This window comes from Macaca fascicularis, chromosome 1 (genome assembly GCF_037993035.2).
Source record: "Macaca fascicularis isolate 582-1 chromosome 1, T2T-MFA8v1.1".
In the NCBI taxonomy this organism is placed as follows: Eukaryota; Metazoa; Chordata; class Mammalia; order Primates; family Cercopithecidae; genus Macaca; species Macaca fascicularis.
Genome location: NC_088375.1, coordinates 113,022,232 through 113,038,333, shown reverse-complemented (window position 1 = coordinate 113,038,333; position 16,102 = coordinate 113,022,232). Strand labels below are relative to the sequence as shown.

At 39.7% G+C, this 16,102-nt stretch overlaps 1 protein-coding gene across 9 annotated transcripts in view; it reads right to left on the bottom strand.

The window, feature by feature from the left end:
• The window catches only part of FMO5 (flavin containing dimethylaniline monoxygenase 5), a 56,582-nt gene that overhangs the window by 13,877 nt on the left and 26,603 nt on the right, over positions 1–16,102 (bottom strand). For 6 of the 9 annotated variants that reach the window (XM_045380513.3, XM_065546973.2, XM_045380559.3 and 3 more), the window contains 5 exons: positions 12,030–12,218; positions 9,599–9,761; positions 8,697–8,839; positions 4,555–4,754; positions 112–464 (listed from right to left, as the gene is read on the bottom strand). In XM_045380513.3, the coding sequence (XP_045236448.1) occupies positions 112–464; positions 4,555–4,754; positions 8,697–8,839; positions 9,599–9,761; positions 12,030–12,218 (1,048 nt within the window). Of the gene's footprint in view, positions 1–111; positions 465–2,005; positions 2,090–4,554; positions 4,755–8,696; positions 8,840–9,598; positions 9,762–12,029; positions 12,219–16,102 lie in introns of all 9 variants that reach the window. The other 3 variants (XR_012415645.1, XR_012415646.1, XR_012415647.1) reach the window with 1 other exon arrangement.

The window sequence follows — 16,102 nt, the reverse complement described above, 5'->3', positions numbered from 1 at the left end:
TAGGCACTGTTGTAATCATACATGCTATCTCTAGCTATTTAGAAACAACTATCTAAACAGAGGTAAACATATCACCAAGTAATTAAGTAGTCTATTTGCATGGTCACTTACCTTTAAATACCTGAGTGGCCCAGCGTCCTTGGAGCTCTGAAATGGGCATAATGGCTCCTAAGGGCTGAATCAAGCCTATGATTGCAAGAGTTGGCCTTTCCAGGTTAGGAGGGAAGACCCTTTTATACAAGGATATCTTGTTTTTGACCACTTTGACGGAATCTTCCAGAAATGGAAAGGCAAAGCTATAGCCTGTGGCAAAGATAACAGCATCAATGTCATCCTCCCTGGAGCCATCCTCAAATATGGCAGCTGTCTCCGTGAATTCCTTCACATTTCCTTTCACTTTCACCAAGCCAGAAATGATACGATTTGGCAGGTCATCATTTACGGTTGGATGCTGACTCAGAGCTCTGTGAGTGGTGACAAAGATCAAGTGAAGGAGAAATGAGAGAAAGAGAAATCAGTACCATATAAGTAAAATTTTGCTTTGGTGGAGGTAAACAGTATGCCAATAATCTTCCCCTTGGTCTATGCATGAAGTTTGGGAAAGGTCTAATTTACACTAGGTTGGCACAGATGAAGATCAGAGCTGAAGTTGGACCCTGGATGCACTGAAAGGGACAGTGTTGGAGGGGTGAAGGAAGAGTGTTGTTTGAGGAGTGGATATATGATTTCTCAAGTAACAGTAATATTCTGTGTGTGATATGATAAGGCCACAGGTCAATAGTTTGTATCCTCATATCAAGAAGTCTGACACAACTAAGCTGTCAACATTCTGTTCAGTCTCATTTCCAGTTTCAAAGGCTCAAGAGCTAGGTTTAGGCCACTGTGTTCCAAACTGTATAATAAATTACATGTATGTAGCAATTTACAGTTTGTAAGTGGCTTTTACATGCATTAACTTATTTGACTCTCACAAAACTCTATGAAGGAAGCAGAACAGGTGTCATTATCCCGGTTTTATAAATGAGGAAATTGAGGCCTAGAAAAGTTACGTGACTTGTCCAATGATACACAGCCTGGGATTTTAGAATTTATCTCAAAGTTGTTTTCAATGAATTATCTTGGTATACTTTGGGCCTGTTATTGTTTCCTAGGGACAGCGTAGGATATGGATACTGGAAACATTGGGCTGGTGCAAAAGTAATTGCTTTTTTTTGCCATTACTTTTAATAATAATAAGGCTGGTTCCTAGTATCATGGATCTTTCTAAAAAGCAGTCTTTTTTTTTTTTTTTTTTTTTTTTTTGAGATAGAGTCTCACTCTGTTGCCCAAGCTGGAGTGCGGTGGCACGATCTTGGCTCACTGCAACCTCCACCTCCCAGGTTCAAGTGATTCTCCCGCCTCAGCCTCCTGAGTAGCTTGGACTACAGGCACCTGCCACCATGCCTGGCTAATTTTTGTATTTTTAGTAGAGACGGGGTTTCACCATGTTGGCCAGGCTGGCCTCGAACTCCTCACCTCATGATCCTCCCACTTTGGCCTCCCAAAGTGCTGAGATTGCAGGCATGAGCCACAGCACCTGGCCTAAAAAGCAGTCTTAATGCCTGAATACTAAATTAACTCATCTTCAGACGGAGCTATCCTGGCCTCAGGAACTTTATATGTTTAAATTACCACTACTGGTTTATTGCATTTAGTTATGCTTTGACACTAGGTCGATTGTGTTCTGCATTCCAACCTAATGATTTCATCATTTTCTCCAAACCTACTCCTTTTCACCAGCAATACCACCATCCATCCATATAGTTGCCGAACCCACAAAACCATGAGTCTTATATCTGGTCACCAAGCCTTTTCCCTTTCTCCTCTTAACATCCCCAGAATAGTTTTATCTACTCTTTATCTCAACCAGATGATACAATTGTCTTTAGGACCTTCTGTCCTATCCCACTCCCACACCATTTTCAAAATGGTCTTTCTAAAATGTATGTATTATTATGTTACTCACTTGCCTAAATCTTTGAATGGCTTTGGACTGTCTTCATTCCATACTTTTTATGTAGTAGAGCAAAGGTTGTCATGCCTGATGAACCTAGAGATACATTCAGTCACTCTTCCATCTTTGCTATATAGTCCAGCCATTCCAGACTACATGCAGGTCCTGGAGCATTATGTATTTTTTGCTGTTCTGAGACTTTGTTTTTATAATTAGAATGCTATTCCCTTGTTCTATTTGTTTGGCTATCTCCTATTATTCAACAAAGCCTCAATTTATTTTGCAACCACCAAAAACATGCATGCTAAAATAATTAGGTGAAAGGTTTTTAGGAAACACAGTCTCCAAATGTCACCACACTGATTAACTTCAAAGGGAAAAAATATCTTTATAGTGGAGAAACTCGGTGGTATCTATACCACCTTATCTAAGTGGTCAAATTTAGCATAATTACTGTGAGAGACGCTGACATCATGTAACTCTTGATATGACCCCCTAAGACCAGCATCCCCTATGTAGTATATGTGTAAAAAACATTTCACCTGAATATGAAAAAGGAAGAAAACTATGCAAGTCTAAATTTAGAGACTCTCTACAAAACAATGCCTTGGGTTCTTAAAAAGAAAGCCCATGTCAAAGAGAGAATTATTTCAGATTAAGAGAGATTAAAGAGACATGACAACTAAATGTAATGGGGTGATTGATGACCTGACAGGACACTAGATTTAAAAAGATTTTTTAAAGCTATAAAAAATATTACTGGGGCAATTGGGGATATTGCCAATGTAGTAGATAATGTATTTTATCAACGTTAAATTTCTCAGGTGTGATAATTATATGATGGTTATGTAGGAGAATGCCCTTTTTCTTATTTGATACACACTGAAGTATTTAAACTGTCTTAATGACTGTAACGTACTCAAATGGTTTCAGAAAAAAAAAATGTACTTGTGTATGTATGCCCTATATTTGTGGATGTATCTACAGAGAGGGGGAAAGAGAGGAAGCAAATATAGCAAACTTAACAGGTAAATCCAGGTGAAGGGTATATGGGTGCTCATTGTACTTATCATTTTGCAACTTTTCTGTAGATCTGAACATTTTCAAAAATAAAAAGTTGGAGGGAAAATAAATTTGGAATCAGCCTCTAGAAATGTTTTCCCTCCCTGGTTCTGTGAGGACCCCATCCTTTGTACTTTCATAGCGCTCTATGTATTTCTTCATTATACTCTGTCCTCTTTCTTCTCATTAGAGTATTTAAGGTAAGATCTATTTCTTGAGTCTGCCATTTATTATTTCTGTTGCCCTCGGGAAAATTGCTTACTTTTTCTACATCTCAGTTTTTATATCTGTAAAATGTAGATAAAAAATTGTGGAAGCCAAAGCAACTCCATCTTAGAAGCTAATCTACCATATTGACTTCTGATCAACCCTGGTTCCAGGAATACCTCTGAGATTTCCAGTTAATCTGTTGTTTAATAGCATGTACTTACCGTAAATCCCACTCTTAGGGCAAACTCCTACCCATTCGCTCTGAAGTATGTGTGCCCCTCCCCTAATGTATATAATCCCTGGGTCGGGAGGTAATGGTGTGGGGATCTACCATCTTGTCTCACCACTGCCTGAGACAGACATGGCTTCTGTTTGTAAGTCCCTATAAAATGTTTCTAAGAAACTGAATCTGTCAGCTTTTTCTTCAGTCTCTCAGCCTCCTCAGCCTTTGGAGTAGGTCTGCATTGACCTCCTCACTGTGAAACAAAAATAGTCCCAACTTATAGGGCTCTTGTAAGGATTAAGTGAGATACTGCATGTAACTCATTTAGCACCGTGCTTATCTTATAGGAAGTCCTCAGAAAGGTGAGTGTTATTTCTATTACTATTACTATTACGTCTTTTCTCTCTGTATTTCATGCCCATGTATGATGCCTGGCTCATAACAAGTGCTCAATGAGTAAATGATGTGCTGCCCTCAGCTCCCATTTTGTTGTTGGGCATCATGCAAAAAGAACTGATACCTGGGGGAATGAGAAAAGCATTACTGCCAAAGAGAATTCTAGACTAAAAACCCACAGAGCAATAGATCTTGGACATCTGTGGGTACAAGTTAGAAATCTTATTTCAGATTCTATGAGTCTATAGGCTTTCTTTTCTTTCTTTTTTTTTTTTGAGACGGAGTCTCACTCTGTCACCCAGGCTGGAGTGCAGTGGCACAATCTCAGCTCACTGCAACCTCTGCCTCCAGGGCTCAGGCGATTCCCCCTGCCTCAGCCTCCTGAATAGCTGGTACTACAGACAGGTGCCACCATGCCTGGCTAGTTTTGTATTTTTAGTAGAGATGGGATTTCACCATGTTGGCCAGGATGGTCTTGAACTCCTGACCTCAGGTGATCCACCCGCCTCTGCCTCCCAAAGTGCTGGGATTACAGGCGTGAGCCACCACACCCAGCCACTATGGGTTTTCTTAATGTGTGGGTAGAGGTAGCTCTACTATTAGCCAGTGTGAAGAGTCCTTATTCTTGTGCTTTGGCCATTATCCCTGTACTCCCATCCTGGGAACATACCTGTGTTTAGGCTTCAGGCCAAACATTTCATGGTCAAACCTTTGGTTTATCTTTGTTTCCAAATATTTGTTTGCTAATGATTGGCCACAGATCTTCCACATAAAATGTGTAAGTCGAGAAGAGAACAACACATCAAAAGGATATCCATAGTTCCCTACACGATTCAGGATCCAAGCCCCTCTCCTGGTGCTGAGGAAAACCTGGGGCATGGAAGAAATTGTTTGCTTTTGTCACTCAGATTCATAAACTTTCAAAAGCACCCCCATTTTCTTCAAGAATCAGTTCAAACTCATTAGTCTGGCTTTTTAACCCCTGCATAATCTTTGTGGGTTTTTGTGTTTGTTTCCTGCCATTTTCCTTCCCAAACACTAAACTTACAATTAAATTGGTGTATCTACTGTCCAAGAATATGTCTTGCTCTAATCCACCATTGTATTTCTGTTTAGTGCCATTATGCCTGCCTGAAATGCCTTCTCTCTTCTTAACTCTCCAAATCCTGTTCATTTTAAAGACCCGGATCAAGACTGCCTCCTCCATGAAGACACCAGTGACCATTCAGGCTGACAATTTTCTCCCCATCCTCTGAACTTCTCTAGCACTTATCACCTGTAGAACTCATTAAAAATCATGTACTGGTAAAGTTGAAAGCAGCTGGAGACCATTTAATCTAAAACCCTCATTCTTTTGCCATTGACATTGTTTGCATTATTACAAAAACTCCTGCTATTTATCATTTTTGTTGATTTTTTTTTTTTTTTGAGACGGGGTCTCACTCTGCTGCCCAGGCTGGGGTGCAGTGGCCGGATCTCAGCTCACTGCAAGCTCTGCCTCCCGGGTTTACGTCATTCTCCTGCCTCAGCCTCCCGAGTAGCTGGGACTACAGGCGCCTGCCACCTCGCCCGGCTAGTTTTTTGTAATTTTTAGTAGAGACGGGGGTTTCACCGTGTTAGCCAGGATGGTCTCGATCTCCTGACCTCGTGATCCGCCCGTCTCAGCCTCCCAAAGTGCTGGGATTATAGGCTTGAGCCACCGCGCCCGGCCGATTTTTTGTTGATATTAAACTTTCTACACTCTTGAGATTTCTGTCTCTTCAAATGTGTTTTCTCAAGGGTAGGAGATAAAGCCTACACATCCACAGCAGATTATCATCACTTCCGTTTATTGGGAATTGTGACCTTTACGTCATTGTGCTAGGTCCTTCATCTATATTACAACCACCTCTTGAGGAAAGTATTATTACACCCATGTTATGATGAGGGGTATGGAAAGGATGAATAACTTGCCTGAGATCACAGAGCTAGTAAGTGGCAGAGCTGAATTTCCAACCCAGGTCTGACTAACTCCAAAGCCTGTGCTTAAGAAATGTTTGACTGATTATTTAATGGAGAAAAATAATATTGCTAGTAGAACAACAGGAAGCTAGTCAGTCTTTCTGTGTCCTCCGCTGGCTAAAGTCCATGTTCAGAGCTGATAAAGATTTGATATTCAGTTACCTGGCAAAAGAATCACTTTTCCTACATTATGAAACTGTCTGGAGATGGCTTCCAGATGGTAAGTTATGTAAGTACATTGCTTCATAGTCTTTTTGTCTAAGATGACCTGTCTACAGAGGGATAATTGTTTACTTCACAAATCTTATCTTCCCTGTGGTGACTGTAAGCGCTGTGATAATTATGTACTTCCACAGTCACAGTTGAAAGGGCATATATGGTCTTAGAAATTGAACAGTTTTGGCCGGGCACGGTGGCTCACGCCTGTAATCCCAGCACTTTGGGAGGCCGAGACGGGCGGATCACGAGGTCAGGAGATCGAGACCATCCTGGCTAACATGGTGAAACCCCGTCTCTACTAAAAAATACAAAAAACTAGCCGGGTGAGGTGGCGGGCGCCTATAGTCCCAGCTACTCGGGAGGCTGAGGCAGGAGAATGGCATGAACCCGCGAGGCGGAGCTTGCAGTGAGCTGAGATCCGGCCACCGCACTCCAGCCTGGGTGACAGAGCGAGACTCCGTCTCAAAAAAAAAAAAAAAAAAAAAAGAAATTGAACAGTTTTGTGTGCCGGCTATATAATTTCTGATGAGTAACGAAAACACTTAGAGCCCTAATTAAAAGGTTTCATATTTATGAAATAGTAACAATAATACATAGATCACAAGGCTGTTGTGATAATTAAGAAGTGTTTTTGTAAAAGTTGTGGTATATAGTAAACACTTGATAAGTGCTTAACTGCTGTCATATTTCTTAATTCAGTTTTCCATTTATACCTTGTTTTAAGCAAATACCATTTACAAATCAGATATATAAGGAAAATTGTTTAATCAATGTAATCTTATATGAAATTAATATTGAAAGAAAGGAATGTTTTCTTTTTTTTTTTTTTTTTTTTGAGACGGAGTCTCGCTCTGTCACCCAGGCTGGAGTGCAGTGGCCGGATCTCAGCTCACTGCAAGCTCTGCCTCCCAGGTTCACGCCATTCTCCTGCCTCAGCCTCCCGAGTAGCTGGGACTACAGGCGCCCGCCACCTCACCCGGCTAAGTTTTTGTATTTTTAGTAGAGACGGGGTTTCACCGTGTTACCCAGGATGGTCTCGATCTCCCGACCTCGTGATCCGCCCGTCTCGGCCTCCCAAAGTGCTGGGATTACAGGCTTGAGCCACCGCGCCCGGCCGAATGTTTTCTCTTTACAAAAGCATCCACAAGAATTATATGAAAAACTTCCATGATATACTGAAACATATAGGTCCATTTAAAATGTTTGATTTATAAACAAATCTTCATGAATACAATTTACAAGTAAAGCAAAAAGTTAGAACTCAGCAATTGAGTTTCTTCAGCTTGCATTAGTGGTGTGACAGTATTGCCTCTGCTATGCAGACATAGTTTTCCTTTGCATTTTCCCAGGCTTTCTCACAGACACAGCCACCTTATGCAGAAATGCTTTGTTATTTGGCAACCTGCAGTTCCCCAGGGCAAGTAAGGCCAAGATCCCTTAGAACTGCCCATTTGACAAGCCAATGATATTAAAGAAAGCTCTTGCCATGGGTCCCCACTCTTCCTTTTTTGCACATTCTTCTACCATAACACCCACACATGTTTTAACCCTTGTTTATATAATTACTTTAATTATTTTTAATCCTTGTTTTTATATTGTTATTTCCTGATAAATGTCTGTTGAATTAATTCATGAAGTAACATATGAAATAATTTTTGTGGTTGTAGATGAGGATAGTAATGAGAAGAAGTGTTTTTCAAACAAAGTTGCTGAGTAAGAGTCCTTTAACAGAATTGTAGCACTAAGCTTCTCATTAAAATAAAACAAGTTAAAACATCTTTGTAGAGAAGCATGGCTTAATTAAAGTTACTAAAGAACAACCAAGATGTTTACCTATTGCCAATAGAGTTTAATTCAATAAAGACATTAATAAGAAAATACAATATTGGCATGTCTTTTTCCAGGAATTCATAGTGAAGACACTTGCTTCTCAGTTCAAAATCTGCTATACAAAAACCAAAACGAACAAAACAAAAAGCCAAGGAGATATAATTGCTTTAGAATGAATGTTATTCTGAGTTACCTAACTGTATGCAAAAAGGCAGGGGCAAGCTGCTTGCATGTGCTACGGTTTGGACGCTATACGGATACCTACATTGTCTTTGGGAAGATAAGATTGCTTCTTTTTGGGGAGTGTAAAGGAAAATTCACCCACTATCCTATGAGTGAAAAGTTTCTAATGATCACAGTGTGTTTTCCTTTATACAAGAACATAGCACTTCTGCTGGCCAACAGAAGATCCTCACTCTCAATACTGCTCTCTAACAACCTCTAGCAATTACTTGGTCTTTATCAAAGCCAGAGGCACACTCTAAGAAGATGCCTGATTAGGATAATGAGCCCAGACTTTAGCTGATCCAGTTCCTTGGTATGAGGCCAGCTGCATAATGGAACTCTAACTGGTAGCCTTAACTCCTCTATTAGCATCAATCACAATGTTGCCAACTGAGGTAATGAAACCAAGCCCTACATTTGCCACTGGCACTGATGGGCTATGTGCAGGTATCCCTACTCTCTGTTGGGCCCACCTGCAGCTTCCTTGGAGAAACTGAAGCTAGAGTTAAGCAAAGTAAATAATGGAGTGATTCAAACCTGCTTGGCTGTGTGGCTAATCTCTACAGCCAGATCCCCTCCAGAATTCCCAATGCCAATTATAATGACTCTCTTTCCAGTGAATCCCTCTGGGTTCTTATAGTCTCGACTGTGGAAGTACTGCCCTTTGAACTTCTCAATTCCTGCAAGAGAAGGGAAAATAATTATTGGGTAATGGTTTATATGATGGATATCATTTGTCAAGTCACTTGGTCTTTTTGCAGACTTAAGTTTAAGCATATATTCTCCAAGTGTTCTCTTTACTCAGCTACTTTCTTGCCTTTCTCAGTATTTTTGCCTTTTTTTTTTCCCCGTAACCTCAGAGTAGTACCTTGTGATTTCCTTGTCATAGGTACTTTGCTTAACTCAGGATGTGTTTGTATTTTGGATTTAGAGACTATAAATAAAAACTGCCTCAGAAAACCTCCATTCTCTTTTGTCCTTTCATCCCCTTAAATACCTACTCCCATTTCGCTTATAGCACATATATTCTTATATACTTTAGAGTATAGAGTACTTTTTAAAAAAATGAAAATCCAGGCCAAAGACTGAAGTTCTTCAAGCTTTCATTCCTTCCTTAGAAACTCAATATTCCTGTTTATTGCTGAAAAATTCCTCATTTAGCCTAATGCTCCTCAAGAACTCCACATTCTTCCTTTTGATACTTAGAAAAACTAAAGTCATTGTAAAACTAAAGAGACCTCACATTTTGCTCTAATCTCCAAAATTACAAAAATGACAATAATACAAGTTACCTCAACATCTTTCTGGGGAACAAGAAGAATTAGGGTAAGTCTTACTTCATTCCAAAGTAGGAATTACTCAGACTACAATCCTCCCATTCCTCAGGGGTCAGGTCACAGGCATGGGTCAAAGGTCTTCCTTCCTGGTAAGGTGCTCACCAGGGAAGCTTTCCAGAGGTAGATGAGCATCGGTGTGATGGCCAGTGCAAACCATGACTCCATCAAAGACATTCATCTCCTTTTTCCCTTCAGACTCAGTGACCACTTCCCATTGGCCTGAAGTTGAAAAATCAGGCTGCTTCTTCACACTGCACACAGTGGTCTGAAAAGAAAAGTGATAACCACAGGGACATCCCTGACATGGCTCTCCTTGCACAGTGTCACACAAAGGGCTGGCATCACAGGCACTATCACATAATAGGACCCACGCGGGATATCTGATTTTCATATTCCACAAATAAGAACTGTTTCGTGTTGGGCTGTGGTCAGAATGAGAAAACTTCCCCAAGACAGAAAAAAAATAACATAGTGTTGGCAGGCTAATGTACCCTCCTCTTCTAGAAAAGTGCAAGTCACTAGGTCTCTCGGTCCATGTCCTAAGGCACTGTAACACCTGATTAAAGCCTGGGCTTCTCCTGTGTTTTTATGATACTCCATGCACTAAATGCCTATTCTTCTGCTGATCCCTATATGTCCTGAGATCTTCTGATGTCTTCTTACCCCAGGTTCTCTTCTCCTGGCCACCTTTAAACAAGTGACTGCCTTTTCCTGGCAGGGTAGAAAAACACCTCAGTGGCTCTCACTTTATAGAAGTGAATCTCCCTTTAGCTCCCATAAATACCCATTTTACAAGGAACTATAAAGAAAGAGGCTGTGAAATAGGATAGTGTTACGACTTTTAACTTTATAAAAATAATAAATATGGGTTACCCTACTTAGGTTAAGGAAACAGTATGTGCTTCTAAGGGCCTATGACCATAATGTCTTCATGGACTATTAGAGACACCACCCCTGGCCAGGTGCGGTGGCTCACGCCTGTAATCCCAGCATTTTGGGAAGCTGAGCCAGGTGAATCACCTGAGGTCAGGAGTTCAAAACTCACCTGGCCAACATGACGAAACCCCGTCTCTACTACAAATACAAAAATTAGCCGGGTGTGGTGGCACGTGCCTGTACTCCCAGCTAGTTGGGAGGCTCAGGCAGGAGAATTGCTTGAACTTGGGAGGTGGAGGTTGCAGTGAGCCGAGATTGTATCACTGTACTCCAGCCTGAGCAACAGAGCAAGATTCTGTCTCAAAAAAAAAAAAAAAAAAAAAAAAAGAGAGAGAGAGGGAGAGAGAGACCACCCCTGCATGCCCTGGCCATCCAGCACTATTTATAGTTCCTCTATCATGTTCTTTTTTACACAGGCTGGTGCCTCTGCCTAGATCACCCTTTTATTCCTTATTTGGTCGATTCCTACTCACCCTTCAAGACTCAGCTTTAAGAAAACTTTATCTCCTTTAAGAAAACTTCCTTGGAACCTGTCCTGTTGGGTTCAACATCTCTCCTCCAAACTGCAACGTATAGATCTCTAGCATTTGTCCCCACGTAACTCTTTATTTTTATTAATTATATTTATAATAAAATTTTTCTTCATTTGTTATCCCTTAAGTAGACTATGAAGTTACTGATTTTTCTTTTCTGTCTTTGCATATTCAATGCTTAGTATGATAACAAACTTGTTCAATAAGTATTGTTTAAACAAATGGAGAGAAGCATTAATGGAATGTAAATGACTTACTTTAGAAGTTCACTAGATGTTTTCATTTTCTTATTGTCGTTAAGCAGAAAAAGGCATGAGTTAGCAGGATAATCAGAAGGCAGAAGCTTTGGGCTTTTTGCCAGCTGTCAGAAATATCTGTTCTTTTATGGTCATGATCATAAATTATAGAAAAGTCCTAGAATACTTTAGAGCAGGAAGGAACCACGGAAGTGATCTAGTACAGTTATCTTGTTTTACGAACAAGAAAATTTTGAAAAATTGAAATTGAGGAAATTGCTTGTCTAACATCTAAGTTAGTTAGTCGTAGGGCAAGCACCAGAATTCAGGTTTTTGTTCTTCAATTCCATGTTCTTCCCTCTACACCAAAGTTAACTATCCAACAACTATACTTCACTGGGTTTTATGATGTTTATGTAAACAAATGTATTGGAAAGTACTTCAGAAAGTACAAAAGGGCAAAGCAGTAAAGGACTGTGGAACCAGAAAGTTTTAAAGTTCCCATACCTCTCAGTTCCCTTCTGTAATGGGGAAAGCAATTCCCTTCACCTGTTTATTGCAGTTATGTGCAAATAATGTGAAATGAAGGTGATGAAAACACTCTGCCAGGGGGCTCCCTGTATCTGCAGCCAAATATATGAAAGCGAGACCATCCCTTGAATATTTTTGAGGAGCAAGGAGGGCAAAGAATGGAGTTTTTCCCTGAGTAGGATAAATACATGTGCAAATCAAGCCAATCTTTAGAAGTAAACATTGGTAATTGAAATCACATTATTCATTTACTTAGCAAACAACATCAAACACAAAGATATCCACACAATTTTCTACCTTAAATCGAATATACTTTAGAAGGTCAAATTCTTTGGCATACATCTTGAAATACTCCAGGACCTGGGCGTTATGCATGAAGTTAGGATAATGATCTGGGATTGGATAGTCACTGAAGCACATCATCTCTTTAGAAGTATTGATGATCACTGATTTGTAAATACTGGCTCTTCCTTCTTCAGGATTTTCCTGCAATAAATAGAAAATATTCATAGCAACTTGAGAATCATCTTCATGTTTTATAAATAGTCAATAAACATCTGAAAAAGTTTTCTGAAGGAAGTGTCAGTCACACACACACACACACACACACACACACACACACCCCCCTACCTTTCAGTATTTGTGCCCTTATCTAGTCCCTTCCCTTTGAATCTCAGTTATCTTTATGACTTGCTTTTGACCAACAGCATACAGTTGAAATGACACTGAATGACTTCTAAGACCAAGTCATAAGTAGCCTTGCAGATTCTGCCTGGGTCTCAGAAAGCTCGCTCTGGTAGAAGCTAGCAGCCATATGAGAAATCCAACTACCATGAGACCACCATACCATGAGGAAGTCCAGCCTCACCACATGAAGAGAATGTCTGGGACAGAAGATATGTGGTCAGCCCCCAGAAATTCTACCTATTCTATTCTATCCCAGCTGAAGTTCTAAACATGTGAAGACAGTGTTACTAACACTGAGTAATAGTCTTTTAAATGAGTAACAGTGAGGCAAAATGGGAACATATACAGGAAAGAGTGTAACAGTTTCCATGTACTGGAAACAGTATAACATCTCCACTGTTTTCTGGAGAGCAGTGTCAAAATGTATATGAAACTCCTTGCAATTTACCTAGCCTTTTAAAAAAATATTCAGCATTGCTGAGGAAGCTTTATGTTAAAGGATGTTAATACCAGCATTATTCATAATATAAAAATGAAACAAGCTAAATGCCCAACAAAACAACTGAAATTTGAGAACCACTGGTCTAGATCCTTACTACCAAAGTGTGGCCTATAGACTAGCAGCAGGGGCTTCACTTGAGAGATGGTGTTAGAAATGCAGACTCTCAGGCCCCACCTCAGACCTACTGAATCAGAACCTGCATCTTAGCAAAATCTTCACGTGATTCAGATGTGTATGCAAACTGAGATGCACTGCATTAGATGACATTAATCCCCAATTCAGTGTTCTTTCCCCTACAACAAACTTCTTTGCATCCTCAAAAACTTCCTATTGAGGCTGGGCGTGGTGGCTCATGCCTGTAATCCCAGCACTTTGGGAGGCCGAGGCGGGCGAATCACCTGAGGTCGGGAGTTCAAGACCAGCCTGACCAACATGGAGAAACCCCGTCTCTACTAAAAATACAAAATTAGCTGGGCGTGGTGGCACATGCCTGTAATCCCAGCTACTCAGGTGGCTGAGGCAGGAGAATTGCTTGAACCCGGGAGGCGGAGGTTGCTGCAAGCTGAGATTGCGCCATTGCACTCCAGCCCGGGCAACAAGAGCAAAACTCCATCTCAAGAAAAAATAAAAAAATAAAAAAAAACCTTCCTGTTAACTACCTTATAGCATTGTTGTGGTGACCACATAAAGTAATGCAATGATGCAATCTACCCAAACTATTATTCTGTCACAGAGATTTCACAAATGAGGAGTTTTCAAATTTTTAGATTTTCAAAAATTGTTTTGACTATGGAAAATCACCTTAATCAATTTGCATATCCTCCTCCCTTTTTATTCTAGAAATGAACAGATATTGAAATATTGAGTATTATGAAACATTAAATAGCCACAAAGGAGAGTGTTTGTTGGCTTTGTCCTCCTTTAGGATTGATTTTCTCCCATTTTTATTGCATAATTATTCAGTCTAGGAATCCTAAATTGATCATTCCCATTTCTCTGACCCATAATCCAAAATCTCATTTCTTTAACTGCTAATAACATTGTCACAAGTCTCCTTTGAAGTCTCTTCTTCTAACCTATCCTACCTATTTCAGCCAAAGTGTTCTCTCTGAGGTGTGGCTGGACTATATCTCTGCCCTAATTAAAATTTTAGATGTTGCCCCATTTCCTGTAGAATAAAGTTCCTATTTCTCAGCTTAGGATTCAAAGACCTCCGTAATGTTTTGTAGTGTATTCCTTATCTCCCCAACTAGATTGTAAGCCCCTTGAATTGTACTCATGGTTTTTCCCCCAGCATCCACAATGATACATAGCACTCAATAAATGTTTAATGGATGCATATCAAATTGTATTGAGAAAGGGATATACAGAATAAGATGTAAGTTTCGCAAAATGCATAACAAAACTAATAATATACATCAACATTTATCTCAAAAAGAGTTCAATAAGACACATATATCTCCCAAAATTTTGTCCTAAGAAAAACTGCAAAATAATATAAAGTCAAATGCAGAAAGACATATTTTTGTATAACTTAAATAGCAATTAATTAGTAACAATGTTAAATGTTCCCAAAATAGATGGTTTAGTAAGTTACAGTATCTCAACATGCAGAATTTTTTTAAGTTTTTCTTTGAGACAGAGTCTCGCTCTGTTGCCAGGCTGGAGTGCAGTAGCACGATCTCAGCTCCCTGCAACCTCTGCCTCCTCGGTTCAAGCAATTTTCCTGCCTCAGCCTTCCCAGTAGCCGGGACTACAGGCGTGCGCCACTACACCTGGCTATTTTTTTTATTTTTATTTTTAGTAGAGACGGGGTTTCACCAGGTTAGCCAGGCTGGTTTCTATCTCCTGACCTCGTGATCCACCTGTCTCAGCCTCCCAAAGTGCTGGGATTACAGGCGTGAGCCACCGCGCCCAGCCTCAACCTGCAGAATTTATCTTCCACACCACTCTATGGGTATCCTGATAAATACGAAGTAGATCCTGCCACTCCACTGCTTAATAGTTTCTCTTGATTCCATCTGGAAAACAAAATTCCTTATTTTGAAATTTAGCACATTTCACAATCTAGCCCGGTTTATCTTTTAATCTTCATCCAGTGTTGTCCTTATTTAATCTCAAATTTCTAAGTCATTAAATTGTTCCTGAAACACTCTAAGCTCTTGCCCAACTTTCAAACCTCTGTACATATTACTATTTCTTCACCTGAAAAATTTCCTGTCCTTCAAGAGTTATATCAAATGTCACTTCCTTCAAGAAGACTTTTCTAATTTCTCCAGGGAATTAGATTCCCCTATTCATCCTCCAAGCTCCCAAAACTCTCTGTTCATATTTCTATAAAGATAACTTAAACACACTATATTATCAAGCATTTGTTTCCATGACTGTGAGAAACCCGAGAGTAGCCATATCCTTCTTTAAATCTCTATTATCATGGACCTGGTATGTACTGGACATGCAATAAATGCTTTGAAATGAATTAGTTAATGAATTATGGAAAGTGAATTTGGGGACACCAAAAACTATGATTTTGAAGTCTGTGCAGGAACATTAAAAACGGCCTATGATATAACTTGAAGTAAAAAAGTAATTGTAAAATTAAATTTACATTCTATTCACCAAATATGTAATATTATGTCTACCTGTGGGTATATAATTATAATTGTATAATCTCTCCCTGTTAAACATGTCTCTTTTGAGTATACTTTATTTATTTTAAATAGAAAAAAATGTGAAAATAGAGAAAACCAGTTGATTTATTAAGGCAGTAGGATTTCTTTCTTTTTCTTTTATTTTTGTTAAAATGTTGTTTGTACAACACCCATTCATGATAAAAACTCTCAGCAAACTAGAAATGGAGAGAAACTTCCTCAATTTGATAAAGAACATCTATAAAATACCTACAATTAACATCATACTTCACAGTGAGAAACTAGACACTTTTCCCCTAAGACTGGGAACAAGGTAAGGATGTCCTCTCTCACCACTCCTGTGGAACATTGTACTAGAAGTCTTAGCTAGTACAATAATACAAGAAAGAAAAGTAAAGGATATACTGATTGGGAAGGAATAAAGATAACTTTTTATTTGCAGATGACCTAACTGTCTACATAGAAAATCCCAAAGAATGGCCGGGCGCGGTGGCTCAAGCCTGTAATCCCAGCACTTTGGGAGGCCGAGG